Source organism: Macaca mulatta, chromosome 2, assembly GCF_049350105.2.
Source record: "Macaca mulatta isolate MMU2019108-1 chromosome 2, T2T-MMU8v2.0, whole genome shotgun sequence".
Taxonomy (NCBI): Eukaryota; Metazoa; Chordata; class Mammalia; order Primates; family Cercopithecidae; genus Macaca; species Macaca mulatta.
The window spans coordinates 5355155-5371070 of NC_133407.1; the positions used below are offsets into that span (position 1 = coordinate 5355155).

General features: G+C 44.2%; 1 protein-coding gene across 2 annotated transcripts in view; it reads left to right on the plus strand.

Annotated features, from left to right (window-relative positions):
- Positions 1 to 5000, plus strand: part of ATP13A4 (ATPase 13A4) — a 159523-nt gene extending 154523 nt beyond the window's left edge. For both annotated transcript variants that reach the window (XM_015132515.3, XM_077991164.1), the window contains one exon: positions 1099 to 5000. In XM_015132515.3, coding sequence (XP_014988001.3) covers positions 1099 to 1311 — 213 coding nt within the window. In that variant the 3' untranslated portion in view covers positions 1312 to 5000. The remainder of the gene's footprint in view (positions 1 to 1098) is intronic.
- Positions 5001 to 15916: the final 10916 nt, after the last annotated feature.

A 15916-nucleotide genomic window follows, 5' to 3' on the forward strand; every position in this document is an offset into this window, starting at 1 on the left:
AATCTTGCTGCAGGAAAGTAGAATAACTCATCTGGCTAAGTTTCCAAGAGGCTGAGATGGCTATATGGATCTTTAACAGCCTGGCAGCCAGCAGATGGTCAGTTATCACAGGATTAATTCAGACTAGCTGTTCTCTATCCTTTCATGGGCAGTGGAACCCAAATGGCAAAAATGGGTAGATTTTAGGAAAACTACTACTTAATATGATAACCTCTCATGAGTTATAAGTTATAACTTAGGCTCTATTCAAGGCACACTCTAACTCATGAAATAAAATGGCATTGCAAAATGTTTTCAAAGACACATGTCTTTTGTAATCTTAAAACTGTATTTCAGTGAAGGTGAAGGTTAGAGACATGTGTGAACAGGACCACAGTGCTTAGCCATTTGTTAAATGAGTAGTTCAGAAGGATAGGCAAAGGGAGAGAGCTATGCCCTGCCCTGCCCTGCATTGTAAAGGGAGTTATATAAGCCTTACAACAAACATAAGGAAGGGATTATTCTAATCACTGAGACTTGGATAGAGTAACTATTCTGCCCATAATAGGTGTCAGAACTGGGACCCAAATCCAGATCTGTTCAACTCCAAGACTGGCCTGTGTTTTAATTTCATCAACCTGTTGTTATGAATATGCAGTGATATGTCAGGGTATATCCAAAACATGTCATACATGGGCCACATCTTTATGTAGGGTCAATTGTATTTAGTATGTAGTAGTAAGTAATTTTAAATGTCATTTTATATCCAATAAAATATAGATGTGCTATGGAGTGAAACATAGAATTTGAATAATTTTAAATTTAATTTAGATGTGAGATGAAAAAGAAACTTCATTTTTGAGGCAAGCCATTTCAAGTTATGTTCCCAGAGTCTTGAAATGTTGTACCTCTTACTTCTCCCACAGGAGTTACTTAAATAGAAACATTTGAGAAGCCAATACCTGTCTAGTGAAACCACCTTAGATTCGTCCAGTGATCAAGCTCGTTGTCAAGCTGGATCTAAGCACCAGTGCAGTAGTGACTTATAATGACCTGTGGAGGGCTGTAGCCTCAAAACACTCAACCCCGATTGTAAAAAGTAATTCTTTTATTTTGCAGGAGGCCGTTATTGAAAATCGAGCCCTGTGGATGATGATTAAAAGATGTTTTGGCTATCAGTCAAAAAGCCAGTATCGGATATGGCAGAGGGATTTGGCAGGTGACCCTAGTTGGCCCCCGCTGAACCAAACCTCCCACTCTGACATGCCGGAGTGTGGCAGGGGCGTGTCTTACAGCAATCCGGTATTTGAGAGCAACGAAGAACAACTTTGAAGGACATGTGATGTCCAAGGTGATATTACAGAGAAACAATGACAAAAGGGACCAGTTTCATTGATTTTAAGAAATGAGACTCTTGTAACATCAGCTGGAGTTTCGGGGATACCTGTCAAATCATGGTGACAGACTAAAGTCTGTTTGATAAAATGCTTTCTACAGAGAAGAACATTGACCCAGAAGAGTGCTTTCCTCTTGGCTTGTGAAGGTATTGGAGGCGTTCAGTGAAGGCAAGAATGGGCCAAGAATTGCTATGGGCCAAGAGACAAGCAGGCTGAAGGGGAAAAATATGTGATCTTTCTTCTTAGGACAGGACAATACTTTCCTTTTTATAAAAATGAATTAAGGGGAAGTAGTACTGTGTATACTCATGGAGTTGTAACATGTTAAAGAGCATTTTTGAATTTTTACTTCATCGATGGAAAAACTAATGCATGGGAAACGTTACACCAATCTTTACTGTCTGGGTTGGTTCCTTTCCTCTGTAGTGCTTTTCAGATTTGAGGCTTTTTCTTCTGCTTCTGGCCTTACTCTACATGTTATTAAGGATAAGCTCAGCCTATGCTGCAATAAAAAACACCTCTCAGATATCAGTGCCTTAACACACAAGTGCTTCTTCCATGATCCAGGTGACACTCTGGACCTGCTATTCTTACAGCAGCGACTGCTTCAACCTGATGGCTCCATCAACTCGATGCAAGGACTCTGTGTTGACTGTGATGGGGGAAGGAATAGGCTGGAGATCACATGTGGACTCTTCACTGCCTCACCGCAAAAATGGCACACATCGCTTTCCCTACGCATATCTCATTAGTCAAGGATTGGGCCAGGGAGCTGGAAAGTGCAGTCTCCTGTGTTTAGGGATGCTTCATGGGCTTATGAGCTGTCACTACACAGGGCCCCACGCTTAGAAGGGCCCACACTTGCTTTAACACTCTACCGTTTCCATCTTAAAATTCTTAATTTTTGAACAAGGGTCCCCGTATTTTCATTTTGTATCAGGCCCCACAAAATGATAGAATTGGTCTGGGATGCAGTCCTGGGAAGGAAAGGAAAATAACAGATCAGAGAACACTAGTGCTGTCCACTACAGTCCACTTCTCCTAACCCCAGTCACTTATCCTACATTTTAGGAACCTCTCATGTCACGTGGCCAACTCCAGAAATTTTCACTCCTCTGCTTTATTATTTTTGAGAAACATTAGTCTCATGCTACAGCATTATATGGCACTATTGATGGAAGTTCTTACACAACCAGTACATTTTTTTAAGTTTGTGGCTTCAGTTTCCAGAAAACTAAAATTTTCCTTAATTTATCACTGTTACAATTTGGTTATATTTGATTTGTTCAAAACAAGGAAGACTCAGGTTTCTGTTAGCTCAGGAGACAACACTGAACTCTAGGAGCACATCTACACATAATGCTTTAAGGCAAAAGCAAAATTTTTATTATGAGCATCAAATCCTAGGTGAATGTTCTGATCAGGGGATAAGTGTCCTGGCCCAGGCTGGCTTTGCAACTTATCAATAGCATTTGCAAGCATTGCTTCCCCCTAATTGGGCTTTTGAGCATGGCTGATGGCTCTGCGATTGCAGCTGATTCTAGGAACGCGGCGTCTCCCAGCCACAAGGGTACCCTGTTACTTCTGGTTTTAAAAGAGGGCATGAAGATATTTTAGCATTTCAAGACTGCAGAATCATTGTCTTTTTTGGTACACGAAGAAATATTTCCTTTTGCAAAGTCAGCCTCAGCAATGATATGGCAGTTCTGAATGTCCTTTTCTAAAAGTGTTTCTCATTTTCCAAAAGTAGAGGGTTATAGGCGGGGGCAAGCTAGAGATGGTCTGCGACCTAGTCGTGAGCAAGATGAGCCTGCACAGTTCACACTTCAGTGTGCCCTTCGCCAAGTGTGTTCACCTCCACTAGCTCACCTGAATTGTACGATTGTCCCATGACTCAACAAGGAAGGGCTTATCATCTCCGCCATACAGATGAGAAAGCTGAGATTCAGTAATGGCAAGAGCAGATCTAGGCCTCACATACAAACCTTCTGAGCAAAGCTTGTATTGCTTCCAAACACTTCCTAATTACGGAGCTCCAGCACGGCAGGTTGCTTAGTGTGATCTCACAGTCACGCAAAGAATGGGCAACTTTTGCTAATACCAGGCCCTCTGTTCAAATGAATGCCAGGCATCCTGCCAGGCCTGGGCTAGAGGTGTGTTCAAAACAAAACAAAACAAAACCAAAATATGATTGTCTTTCTGAGACTTTGAGTTGCTCTTGCCTTGGTCCTAAGTGATTCTATCCCTAGCAAAGGCTGGCAGGGAACAGGAATGAAAGAATCTAGTCCTCCACTAGCCAAGCAGCCATAAAGTCTTTGGGAAAAGAGACTCATTTTGAAGACTGTATTCCTGGGACTAAGTACATCTTAGAAGCAGTAATTGAAGGAACAGGGAGTGCCCAGCCCAGAATAAAACAGTCAGGGGACTGTGAAGGGTTGTCCTGAGAAAGAAGGGTCTGACTTGTGTCAGGTGGCACGAGAAGGCAGAATCAGGACGAGAGGGTAAAGATCACAGCGGGGATGGCTTCAGGCCATCTGCCCTAACCACTGTCCTAACAGCCAGCTCTGACAGCAGTGGAATGTGCTCTATGACACTGGAGAAATGAGTGGCTATTCAAAGGTCAAGTAGAGAAGGAAGTCAGGTATCAGATGAAACTCAATTACCTGCCAGATCTCTTTCAAGCTTGATACACCCAATGTCTCAGTCTTATGCTGTGATGTGAATCTTTTTTGTTTTGAGATGGAGTCTCACTGTGTCACCCATGCAAGAGTGCAGTGGTGCAATCTCGGCTCACTGCCGGCTCTGCCTCCCAGGATCACGCCATTCTCCTGTCTCAGCCTCCCGAGTAGCTGGGACTACAGGCACCTGCCACCATGCCCGGCTAACTTTTTGCATTTTTACTAGAGATGGGGTTTCACCGTGTTAGCCAGGATGATCTCGATCTCCTGATCTCGTGATCTGCCTGCCTCGGTCTCCCAAAGTGCTGGGATTACAGGCGCGAGCCACCGGATGTGAACCATATTCTACTGCTACCCACACAGAATACCAGACCGACACTGATGGGAGGATGGGCTCTGGAGGGAGAGCTTCCAGCCTTGTCAGATCCGATTGTGTGGACGTATAGACTCAACTGCCCTGTCCCTTGAAAGGGGGAGATAAGATCCTAGGAAAGAGGTGCAGAGTGGGGGTCCTGACTGTCAGACTGAAGCTGGGGGAATACTTCTGATTCGTGAATTTTCTTAGAGAGGTGTTAAAAAACTTTGCCTGAAAGAGCATGGGAGAGTGCCCTAAACTTGAGGGTGGAGCAACCTGTTACCAATACACTTTCTTGACTAGAGTCTGAAGGAGAAAAGAACACAGTCACATAGTCCAAATCATTTGAGACGGTGCCCGGTATGCTCATCCCAAGGCATCTAGCTCTTACCCGCAGAGAACCCTGACTCTGGGCTTCCCTCACTAAATATGTAACGATCTGAGAATGCAAATACGTCTGTGACGCCTGTATCCTTATGTGCTTATGGAAATGTTCACATATCCACCTGCAGATGTGATGACTGCAAAACATGATTATTTATTCAGAGCTTTGTATTTAGTTTGTGCTATAATAAATTATTCTGTTCAAAAGCGGCATGTAAAATCTATCATTCAGTCGTGTAAAAATCAATCTCTCCGCGGTGGAGTGTTTCACTCTGTCTAATAAAACGGTGTGGTTTACTCCAGTAATGTTGAATCAGACAACATCTTTACAAAGTTCCAGGCATTTTCTAACACCACAGATGCTATTCTCTGCTTTATACACAGGACAGTAGAGTTTACAAAATACTTTCATCCTTGTTCTCTCATGTAAGCCTCGTAAGAACCTTAGGAGGAAAGCAAGGCAAGGATTACTGTCCTTCTTCTTTTGATGAGGCACAAGGCTCTCCAGACGGCTCAGTAACTAGGACACACGGCCCATGCCTGGAGGAGCTGGATTCAGATGCAGGTCCTTTATCAGCGAGATCCCTGCTGTGTCACTCTCCTACGTTGTTTTTCCTGAATGAAAAAAGAAAAAAAACCGTAGCATTGAGAAACAAGACGACAGCAAGGCAAATGCCCAATGTAATTGCCATCATGAGCACACTTTCTTCCAGAAAGAGATTTTCCTGTCTCATGGACGTTCTCTGGAACCTGACCATCAATCACAGAAAAGGCCAACTCCCACAGCTGAGAGAGGAAAATCGTAACACCAGAGCCCTGTGAGCCCATTTCACGTGATCGGATAAAGCTCTGGTTTCTGACTTCAGTCCGCAGAAACAGAAACCTATATCCCTGCTTGATCTTTATTCAGACCTGCTTTGCACAGCTTTTCAGGTTCCTGTAGGTTCTCTTTTGGCTTTGAAGTGGGCTCACTTCTCTATGCATAAACATTTGGAAAACCGCCGCCCCGTGATATTCTGTCTGCCCTTTGGTTTCCATTAGACTTTTTAACAATGGACTTTAAACTTTATTAGTAAAATGATTTTCTTCAAAATTAAACAAAGATAAAATTAACAACAAAACACAACTCTCCCGAAGTCGATGAAGGAGCCTTAGGAGTGAGCCACCTGGCTTTGTCAAACACTCTGAACTTGCTCCATCCTCAGGAAGATTGCATTTGCCGTCCTCTCTGCCTCGAACGCTGCCCGCCACCAACCCCCTGTTTCCATTCCTGATTCCTTCTCCTTCAGATTTCAGCTCACTTGTCGCTTCTTCCAAGAAGCCTTCCCTGACCACTTTGTCTAAGGCTGCTCTTGCTCCACTGCCGTGGTTTGTTTTCTGCATAATGCCTGTGCCACCCTTCAGATGACTGAGGCTGAAAGAGCACTGCTTGTGCAAGATCACATAATGGGGAAATGAATGATCCGAGTCTATAATCTAGACCTACTGACTTCCAAATCAAGGTTGCTTACATTCTTCATATCCAGCCAGATTCTGCTAATTATATTAGCTAATCTGTCAAGAAAAAGAATGCGGGATGCTGCAGAGCATTGTCCGTGGTTGGATGAAAAGCACTCAGAGTCATCCAGACTCTCCTAGCTCTTTTCCTTGCTGTCTTGACTTCGAAGTGTTTCAACGCCTTGAAAAATCTGCTGAGTCACTGACCTGTGATAAAGGCTGCACACATAGTTACTATGGAAATTCTGCTCAGTTGACAATTGTGGATAAAGGGGGTTACACTGCAGAGAGGTATCACGTGTGTCGTATGTATTGCATGCTGCACAATCCTAGGAGGCACCATTCATAGTGTACTGCAAGCCCAGGGTGATGGTTTTGCATCATATCAAGGAAGTTTTGTGGGTAAATAATGGCTTTTACCTTTGTAATTGCAAAGTCCCACCTGCGCCTGCTACAACCCATTCCTAAGTCTCCAGACCCTCTCTTGGCAGTGTCTCTCATGCAGAACTTCCTCTCCTCTAAGCCCTTGGTTGCCACCTGCCTGATTGCAAGAGCCTCTTAACTGGTCTCCCTGACTGAGATCTTTCTTCCATTTTTTCTTCTCAAAGTCTCTATCTATTCTATTGCACAATTCCGATGATGTCATGTCCATGGTCAGAAACCCTTAATGGTTTGAACTGTCTACTGGATAAAGTACACATTGCTTACTAAGGATTTCAAGTCCTTCTCCACTGGCCACATCTGATTGCATCTCAGATCTTTTCCCTTATTGCATTCTCTACTTCAGGAAACTGAATTTCCTATTACTCTCAGCATTCAGTCCTCACTTTCCCACCTCAACAGCTGATATGGTTTGGCTCTGTGTCCCCAACCAAATCTTACCTTGAAGTGTAATCCTAATGTGTCAAGGGTGGGACCAGGTAGAGGTAATTGGATCATGGGAGCAGTTTCCCCCATGCTGTTCTTGTGACATTGAGTGAGTCTCATGAGGTCTGATGGTTTTATAAGTGTCTGGCATTTCTCCTGCTGGCACTCACTCCAACCTGCTGCCCTGTGAAGAATGTGCCTGCAGCTGAGCACAGTGGCTCACGCCTGTAATCCCAGCACTTTAAGAGGCCAAGGTGGGTGGATCACCTGAGGTCAGGAGTTCGAAACCAGCCTGGCCAACATAGCGAAACCCCATCTTTACTAAAAACACAAAAATTAGCTGGGCGTTTTGGTGGATGCCTGTAGTCCTAGCTATTTGGGAGGCTGAGGCAGGAGAATCGCTTCAACCCAGGAGGCAGAGGTTGCAGTGAGCTGAGATTCTGCCACTGCACTCCAGCCTGGGCAATAGAGTGAGACTCTGTCTCAAAAAACAAACAAAAAAAAAAAGGTACCTGCTTCTCCTTTACCTTTTGCCATGATTGTAAGTTTCCTGAGGCCTCTACAGCAATGTGGAACTGTAAGTCAGCTAAATCCCTTTCCTTTATAAATTAACCAGTCTCAGATATTTCTTCATAGCAGTGTGAGAACAGACTACTACAGTAAATCAGTACCGAAATGGTAGGGCACCACTATAAGGATACCTGAAAATGTGGAAGCGATTTTGGAACTAACAGGCAGAGGTTGGAACAGTTTGGAGGGCTCAGAAGAAGACAGCAAGATGTGGGAAAGTTTGGAACTTTCTAGAGACCTGTTGTCACCAAAATGGTGATAGTAATATGGACAATGAAGTCCAGTCTGGGCTGGTCTCAGCTGGAGACGAGGAACTTCTGGGGAACTGGAGCAAAGGTGATTCTTGCTATGCTTTAGCAAAGAGACTGGTTGGCATTTTGCCCCTGCCCTAGAGATCTGTGGAGCTTTGAACTTGAGAGAGATGATTTAGGATATCTGGCAGAAGAAATTTCTAAGCAGCAAAGCATTCAAGAGAAAGCAGAGTGTACAGCAATTTGCCATAAGTAACAAGGAGCTGAATGTCAATCATGAACACAATGGTGAAAATGTCTCCATGGCATGTCCATGGGGAAAATGTCCTTCATGGCTACCTCTGCCATCACAGACCCAGAGGCCTAGGAGGGAAAAATGATTTCCTAGTCTGGGCTCAGGGCCCCCTTCCTCTGCACAGCCTCCAGACATGGTTCCCTGATTCCCAGCTGCTTCAGTCCCAGCTGTGGCTAAAAGAGGCCAATGTACATCTCAGGCTGTTGCTTCAGAAGGTGCAAGCCCCAAGCCCTTGTGACTTACACATGGTACTGGGCCTGTGGGTGCACAGAATTCAAGAACTGAGGTTTGGAACCTCCACCTAGATTTCAGAGGATGTACAGAAACACCTGGATGTCCAGGCAGATGTTTGTTGCAGGGGCAGAGCCCTCATGGAGAACCTCTGCTAGAGCAGTGTGGAAGGGAAATGTGAGGTTGGAGCCTTCACAAAGAGTCCCCACTGGGGCACCGTCTAGTGGGTCTGTGAGAAGAAAGTCAACATCCTCCAGACCCCAGAATAGTAGATCCACTGACAACTTGCACTATGCTCCTGGAAAAGCTGCAGACACTCAACACTAGCCTATGAAAGCAGGTAGAAGGAGGCCTGTATCCTGCAAAGCCACAGGGAGCTTGGGCAGAGCTGCCCAAGACTGTGGGAGCTCACCTTTTGCACCAGCATGACCTGGATGTGAGACATGGAGCCATAGGAGATCATTTTGGAATTTTAAGGTTTAATGACTGCCCTGTTGGATTTTGGACTTGCATGGGGCCTGTAGCCCTTTTGTCTTGGTCCAATTTCTCCCATTTGGAATGGGTGTATTTACTCAGTGCCTGTACCCACATTGTATCTAGGAAGTAGCTAATTTGTTTTTGATTTTACAGGCTCATACATGGAAAGGACTTGCCTTGTCTCAAGTGAGACTTTGGACTTGAACTTTGGGTTAATGCTGGAACGAATTAAGACTTTGGGGGACCATTGGGAGGGTATGATTGTGTTTTGAAATGTGAGGACATGAGATTTGGGAGGGGCCGGGGGCAGCATGATGTGGTTTGGCTCTGTGTCCTCACCCAAATCTCACCTTGAAGTGTAATCCCCGTAATCCCCCCGTGTCAAGAGTGGAACCAGGTGGAGGTAATTGGATCATGGGGGCAGATCCCCCCATGCTGTTCTCATGATAATGAGTGAGTCTCACAAAATCTGATGATTTTATACATGTCTGGCATTTCCCCTGCTGCCACTCACTCCATCCTGCTGCCCTGTGAAGATTCCACCATGATTGTAAGTTTCCTGAGGCCTCCTTAGCAATGCAGAACTGTGGGTCAATTAAACCTCTTTCCTTTATAAATTACCCAGTGTCAGGTATTTCTTCATAGCAGTGTGAGAATGGACTAATGTAATACCTTGGCTCATGTTCTTTCTTTTGGGGCATCAGTAATTCTTACTTTCATCTTGATACATTCAAATCCCACCCATTTCTCAATAACAATATCCCATTAAAATACCACCTGACCTGCCAAGCCAGAAAGAAGCTCTCTTTTTCTACACAACCATCACACTCTACATAACTTTGTATGGCATGCAGTTTTTGTTTTGTTTTGTTTTTGCCTTGCATCATGGTCCTGTAGTGTCTTCACTTACCATATCTCCCACCCAATCCCGCTTCAACTAGAGAGTACATTCTCTGAGGCTAGGGGCCAGGTCTGAGTTGTCTTATCTTCCCATCCTTCACCTAGTACAGAGCTATGGTTAGGGGCTCAGTAAGCAGCTGTCACATGATTGCATAAAAAATGTAATAATTAGGATATTTTGTTGACTTCTCATCCTTTGTCTGTGAACATCTGTTTTTCCTCTAGTATACTGAAGCTTAACTCAACAATAGGGCTATTAATAAAAACAACTAGAAGTATAAAGTATAGTGATTTCAATATTGTGCTTAATAAGTTTGGCTATTTATATAGTGAGGATGTAGAAGTGTGGTGTGGAATTACAAGAGTTAGGTGTGTGCTACAAAGACTATCTCAATATGTAGAAGACACTACAGGCTTATTTGCATGAGAGCACAAGGGCCCACATAGGAAGATACTAAACCCCAAAAGAAGATAGAGTTGAGGCAAACAAACTTGTTTAAACCCAAACATTGGATATAAGGGAACAGGCAAAGTTTGAGGACAACAGGGTATGAGTTTTTCCATCTGTGGCCTGGTTTCACCCTATCTTTAGAACTCTTGCAAGGACCAATGGAAAAGAAAGCTGTGACAAAAAAAAGATCCAGAGAGATAGAGACAGACAGACAGATACATATATATGAAGTGTGCGTGAGAGAGATCCACTCTGTGATCTGTGGTCTGTGTGTCAGAGTGTAATAAAAGCAAGGTGGAGAAATTTCCCCTGGCAGTGATGTGACTGTGGGAACACAAGTGGAAGATGCGTGTTTCTTTTTTTTTCTTTCTTTCTTTTCTTTTTTTTTTTTTGAGGCAGAGTTTCATTCTTATTGCCCAGGCCGGAGTGCAAGACGCTACTTGGCGCAGTCTCAGCTCACTGCAACCTCTGTCTCCTGGGTTCAAGCAATTCTCCTGCCTCAGTCTCCTGAGTAGCTGGGATTGCAGGCGCGCACCACCATGCCTAGTTAATTTTGTATTTTTAGTAGAGACGGGGTTTCACCATGTTGGTCAGGCTGGTCTCGAACTCCTGACCTCAGGTGATCCACTCACCTTGGCCTCCCAAAGTGCTGGGATTACAGGAGTGAGCCACCGTGCTGGAGATGGCGTGTTTCTAGTGACTGATGCAACACACACAAAAGTATAGGTGACATAAAGAGTCTTTGCATATCTGTAAGTGGCTAAAGGAGAAAGAAAGTGGTTAAGAGAGATAGAGAAGGGCCAAGGGTGATACAGGGTATTTGTGCACATCATGGAGGCCTGGGGTCCCCTGCCACCAACCTCAGGGTGAGGCAAGGCCCCCAGGAAGCCTGACCATGGAAGCAGCTACAATAATCTTGAAGCAGTGGCTTGTGGCCATTCAGGCTGTGAGAGGGAGGAGCATGCTGTCACAGGAGCACTGCATGCGGCAGCACGTGCGGGGGATTTCTGTAAACCTCTCAATGACTCAGGAGCGACTCCAGAGCAGTGGGGTTTCCAGGGTCCCATTTTTGACTATGGTCCCAGGTTTACCTGGCCGCGGACACGTAGGTTATAAGATAGGAAAGAAATCTTCCCACAAGGTGAACGCCCATTTGGTGAAAGTCCACCCAGGGACACTCACAGGGAGAATCCTCTCAGAAAAAGCACTGCAGAGGCGCAGGGCCACCATTTGTTCCTGGTGTGCTCAGGAATTAAACACAATACAAGGTGGAGTGACTCCCAGCCGGCTGAACGCTCTTTCCTGAAAGCTGAGCCAGCTTTCTCTTGACCCAGCCCAAGGTTAGCCTTGAGAATTTCATAAAGGCGTAAATAGCCTCAAGAATTCAATCACAATGCGTGGCTAATTGGTAACTTGATCTGGGGATAATTTTGTAGGCTTGGATCCTCCCTAGATGGACCCTGGAATCCAGGTGGTCTGGATGCCAAGAGTTTACATGGGAAAATCCAAATCTTTGTGTCTGCCCACATTGCAGTCTCACGCAGCAGTCAGGGAGGTTCACAGGTGGCCCAAGGCACAGTGGGTGGCCCAAGGCACAGTGGGTGGCTCAAGGCAGCAGGAGTCTAGCTGTACCTAGGCCTGTGTGAGGGCAGAACTGGCCTTGGGGGCATTGGATGCCATGCTAGCCAAGGCCTGAAGCTTTGACAAGTGCCCCAAGCCTGACCTTATCATTAGAGGTCACACAGTTCTCAAAGTTCATCTCAAAGGTGACTCCTTTGGGGCAGCGGCATGTGGCAGGTTAATAGTACAAGTTTAGGAATCAGACAATCTGAGTTCTAATCCAGACCTCTCTGAGTTGCTCTTTTGAGCAAATTAGTCACTATGTTTGTGTCTCAGTTTCCTTCCCTGTGAAATAGTAAGAAATATTATATTGATCCCCGACCCCAGTCTCTGTCACAGAGCTCCTAAAACCCTTGTGATTTCCTGAGCAGCAAGCATGCCAGGAGAACCTTTTGATCTAATGTTTGGTCACTGTTCAGGTTCTGAGACAGAGCTCCTAACACCCATGCAGGTATGGGTGACAGGGGAATCCTTTGTTCTAGTATTTGACTTTTGACCTCAATTCCTAATAAAGAGCTGCTAAATTCCTAGAAATTTCCTGGTGATAGGAACATCTTTTGTTCTAATGAGGCAACTCTTAGTGGGCTCCTGGTTAGGAACTGGCCACCAGAAAGACCAAACCATGGTTAGAAGCTTGGAGCTTTCAGCCCTACTCTCCACTCACCAGAGAGAAGAGAGGGGCTGGAAGTGGATCTAATAATTCATCATGCTTACATGATAAACCCTCCATACAAATGTCTGAACAATGGGGCTCAGAGAGCTTCCAGATTGGCAAACACATCCACAAGCAGGGAGGGTGGTGCATCCCAACTCCACGGGGACAAAGCTCCTGGGCTCGGGACCCTGCCAGACGTTGCCTGTGTGTGTCTTCATCTGGTGGTTCATCTGTATCCTTTATTATATTTCTTAATAAACTGGTAAACACAAGTAAAGCATTTCCTGAGTTCTGTGAGTCATCCTAGCAAATTAATCAAACCCATGGAGAAGGTAATGGGACTCCCAATTTATCCCCAGTTGGTCAGAAGTATAGGTGACAACCTACAACTTGCAATTGGTGCCTGAAGTGGGGGCAGTCTTTTGAGACTGAGCCCTTAATCGGTGGGATTTCGTACTATCTCTAGGTAGATAGGGTCCGAATTAAATTGGAACATAGGACATCCAGCTGGTATCCACTGGAGAACTGCTTGGCTTACATCTGGTGTCAAAAGTGTTCTGTTGAGTGGTGTGTGAGAGCAGGAAAAGCGATTTGTTTTTTCCTGTATCTCCAATTGGCTACTGGTATGAAAATATTTACGATCTGATTCATAATAGCAAAAATCAAAGGAGATTAAATGTGGTACGTAATTTCTTTTTCTTCAGCTCTCAAACTTTAAGGAAGCTTCTGAAGTCTTGGCTTTACACATGATAATAGCTGTTTATTGTGTTGTGGGAGTCAGTAAAAGAACAAATTGAAGAATGCGTGAAGAATGCGTGAAATAGTGAACACACTATGGATTTCCGGGAATTGAACGCGTTTAATTCTATTTTAATGCAAATGTAATTATCCATGTTTTACTATTTGTTTAAATTATATTTTACTTCGATGATTTATTCTTATTTTTTTAAAATAACATACAGAGTAACCTACCTCCAGCCTTTGTTTACAGATTTAACTACTTCTGCTTTGAACAAGTCAACTTTCCTTTGCAGCCCTTCTTATCCCATCATCTGACTATCCTGAAGAATGGTTTTTTAAATTGGCAGTTTCTGGATAATTTCCAAGTCTATGAGATCTCCCTTGAGATGCAAAGACCTGTGCAAAACAGTCCAGATTTGGACATATTTGTAGGTTATGTTTAGGTGTTTTTTTTTGTTGTTGTTTGTTTTTTTGCTATCACGCCATGTGTTAGCCTACTTTCTCCATAGAATAGTCCACAGAAATTCATAGGCTTCTTTTTGGAACATGACTCTCCAACTTGACCCATCATGAAAATCCTCAAGGAGCTTATTAGATATAAATTCCTGAGCCCGATGAGACATACATTCAATCATAATCTCTAGGATGGGTCTTGGGGAGCTGTATCTTTATCAAGCTCTCCAGGTGATTCTAACGATGGATCAGGTTTAGAAACCATAGTCTGAAAAGAACAACTTAGATTATTTTCTTTCAAATGTGCTGTCTTGCACTTGTCCCTATGGAGACTCATCTACAATTTTTTCTGCCGCTCACCCTGCATTGAGAGAACTTTATGTGGTACATTTCCTTTGTAAATTCTGTTTGTCACTGTGTATTCTCTACCTTACATTACAAAAGCAGTCCCTGGTGAAAGGAAATCCTGCAGACAGACTCCTCTTCCTTGAGGTAAGCGCATTTATCCCTGCTCTTTGTCAGAGCTCTAAGTACTGAATTATTGACAAAACAATCACCAGGTGGCTAAGTTCAATGGGGAAAAGCATTGCCATGTTCCATGGGCAGAAACACAGAATGGAGTTTAGTTACTTTTATTCTTCAAATTAGTTGAAAATTTATGCAAAAATCCCACTTTTTGGGGGGGGGTGGGGGGACAGAGTATCACTCTGTCACCCAGGCTGCAGTGCAGTGGCGCAATCTCGGCTCACTGCAACCTCCGCTCCCCCAGGTTAAGCAATTCTCTGCAGCCTCCCAAGTAGCTGGGATTACAGGCGCATGCCACCATGCCCAGCTAATTTTTGTATTTTTAGTAGAGATGGGGTTTCACCATCTTGGCCAGGCTGGTCTTGAACTCCTGACCCCGTGATCCACCAGCCTCAGCCTCCCAAAGTGCTAGGATTACAGGCTTGAGCCACCATGCCCAGCCAAAAACTCCACTTTTTGAGATACACAAAATAATCCACCCTCCAGATAAGGGAGAAAAATAATAACTGATCCTGGACCATTCTCTGGTTTGAATATTTTAAGGAAATCCTCATTTTGCCAACTGGGTTAGATCATCTGCAATTGATTAGTAAGAAATCAATTTGCCTTGGGATATCGGTTTAGAGATTATTCTCCTTAAGATAGATCTTGTGATCTGACTCATTCTGGAAGGCCTCTGTCCATTCTCCATCTTTGTAACCACCACACCTCATCACAGCTGTTTTCTTCCTTCTTTTGAATCCACAAATGCAACTGAACCTCTGTTCTTTCAGTAGCCACAACACCAGTTTCAGAAATGCCATTGTCCTCTGGCCAGCACCATTTACTGGTCTCAATGGTTGTGGCGTTTTTAGTAGCAGAGAGGGGAGAAGAGGTAGGAGTTTAGTGTTCACCAAGGCATTGACCCGACTACACCGGGGCACCTTTTTGGCCACTGGTCTGACTCAGGTTGGTGACTTACCTGACAAACACAGTTAACACTTGACAGTCATTCTCACTGGCACTTACTGTTCTCATCAGACAAGTCATACAACTGGGAGTTTGTGTGGATTTGTTCTTGTGGCCAGTCATGTGGAAGGCCTTCCAGGATATTAAATTAAGCAGACATTCTGTTCCTCTGCAGCTAATACACAGAGCACGGGGGCAACATGGCATATGCTTTGACAAGCTTAAAACCCTTGACAATAGTGAACAAATTTCCAGGAACAGAAAGGGACCTGTTGAATTTTCCTGGAACAATTCTAACACCTGAAGAAGAAAGAAGGGTCATACCAAACTCAGCATGATTACGTGGACAATTTTTAATTAAGGAGAGAAGACACTGGAGATTTTGAAGTGAGAGAATTGAGTAAGAGGTGAGAGAATGGGACGACACAGGTGGTTTTCCTCCCCCCCAAAAAAATGGGTTGTTGGCACCTACAGATGCATGAGTACAAACATTAGACACGCTTAGTTCTTTTCTGAAGTTGAGTTCTCCAGAAGCAGACACCAAGACCTGGATTTATGTATAAATATTTTATGAAGGAAGTGTTTCTAGGAGAAACTGGTAAGAGAGTGAAAGACAATAAAAGAATGTGATTTGGGGCAGAG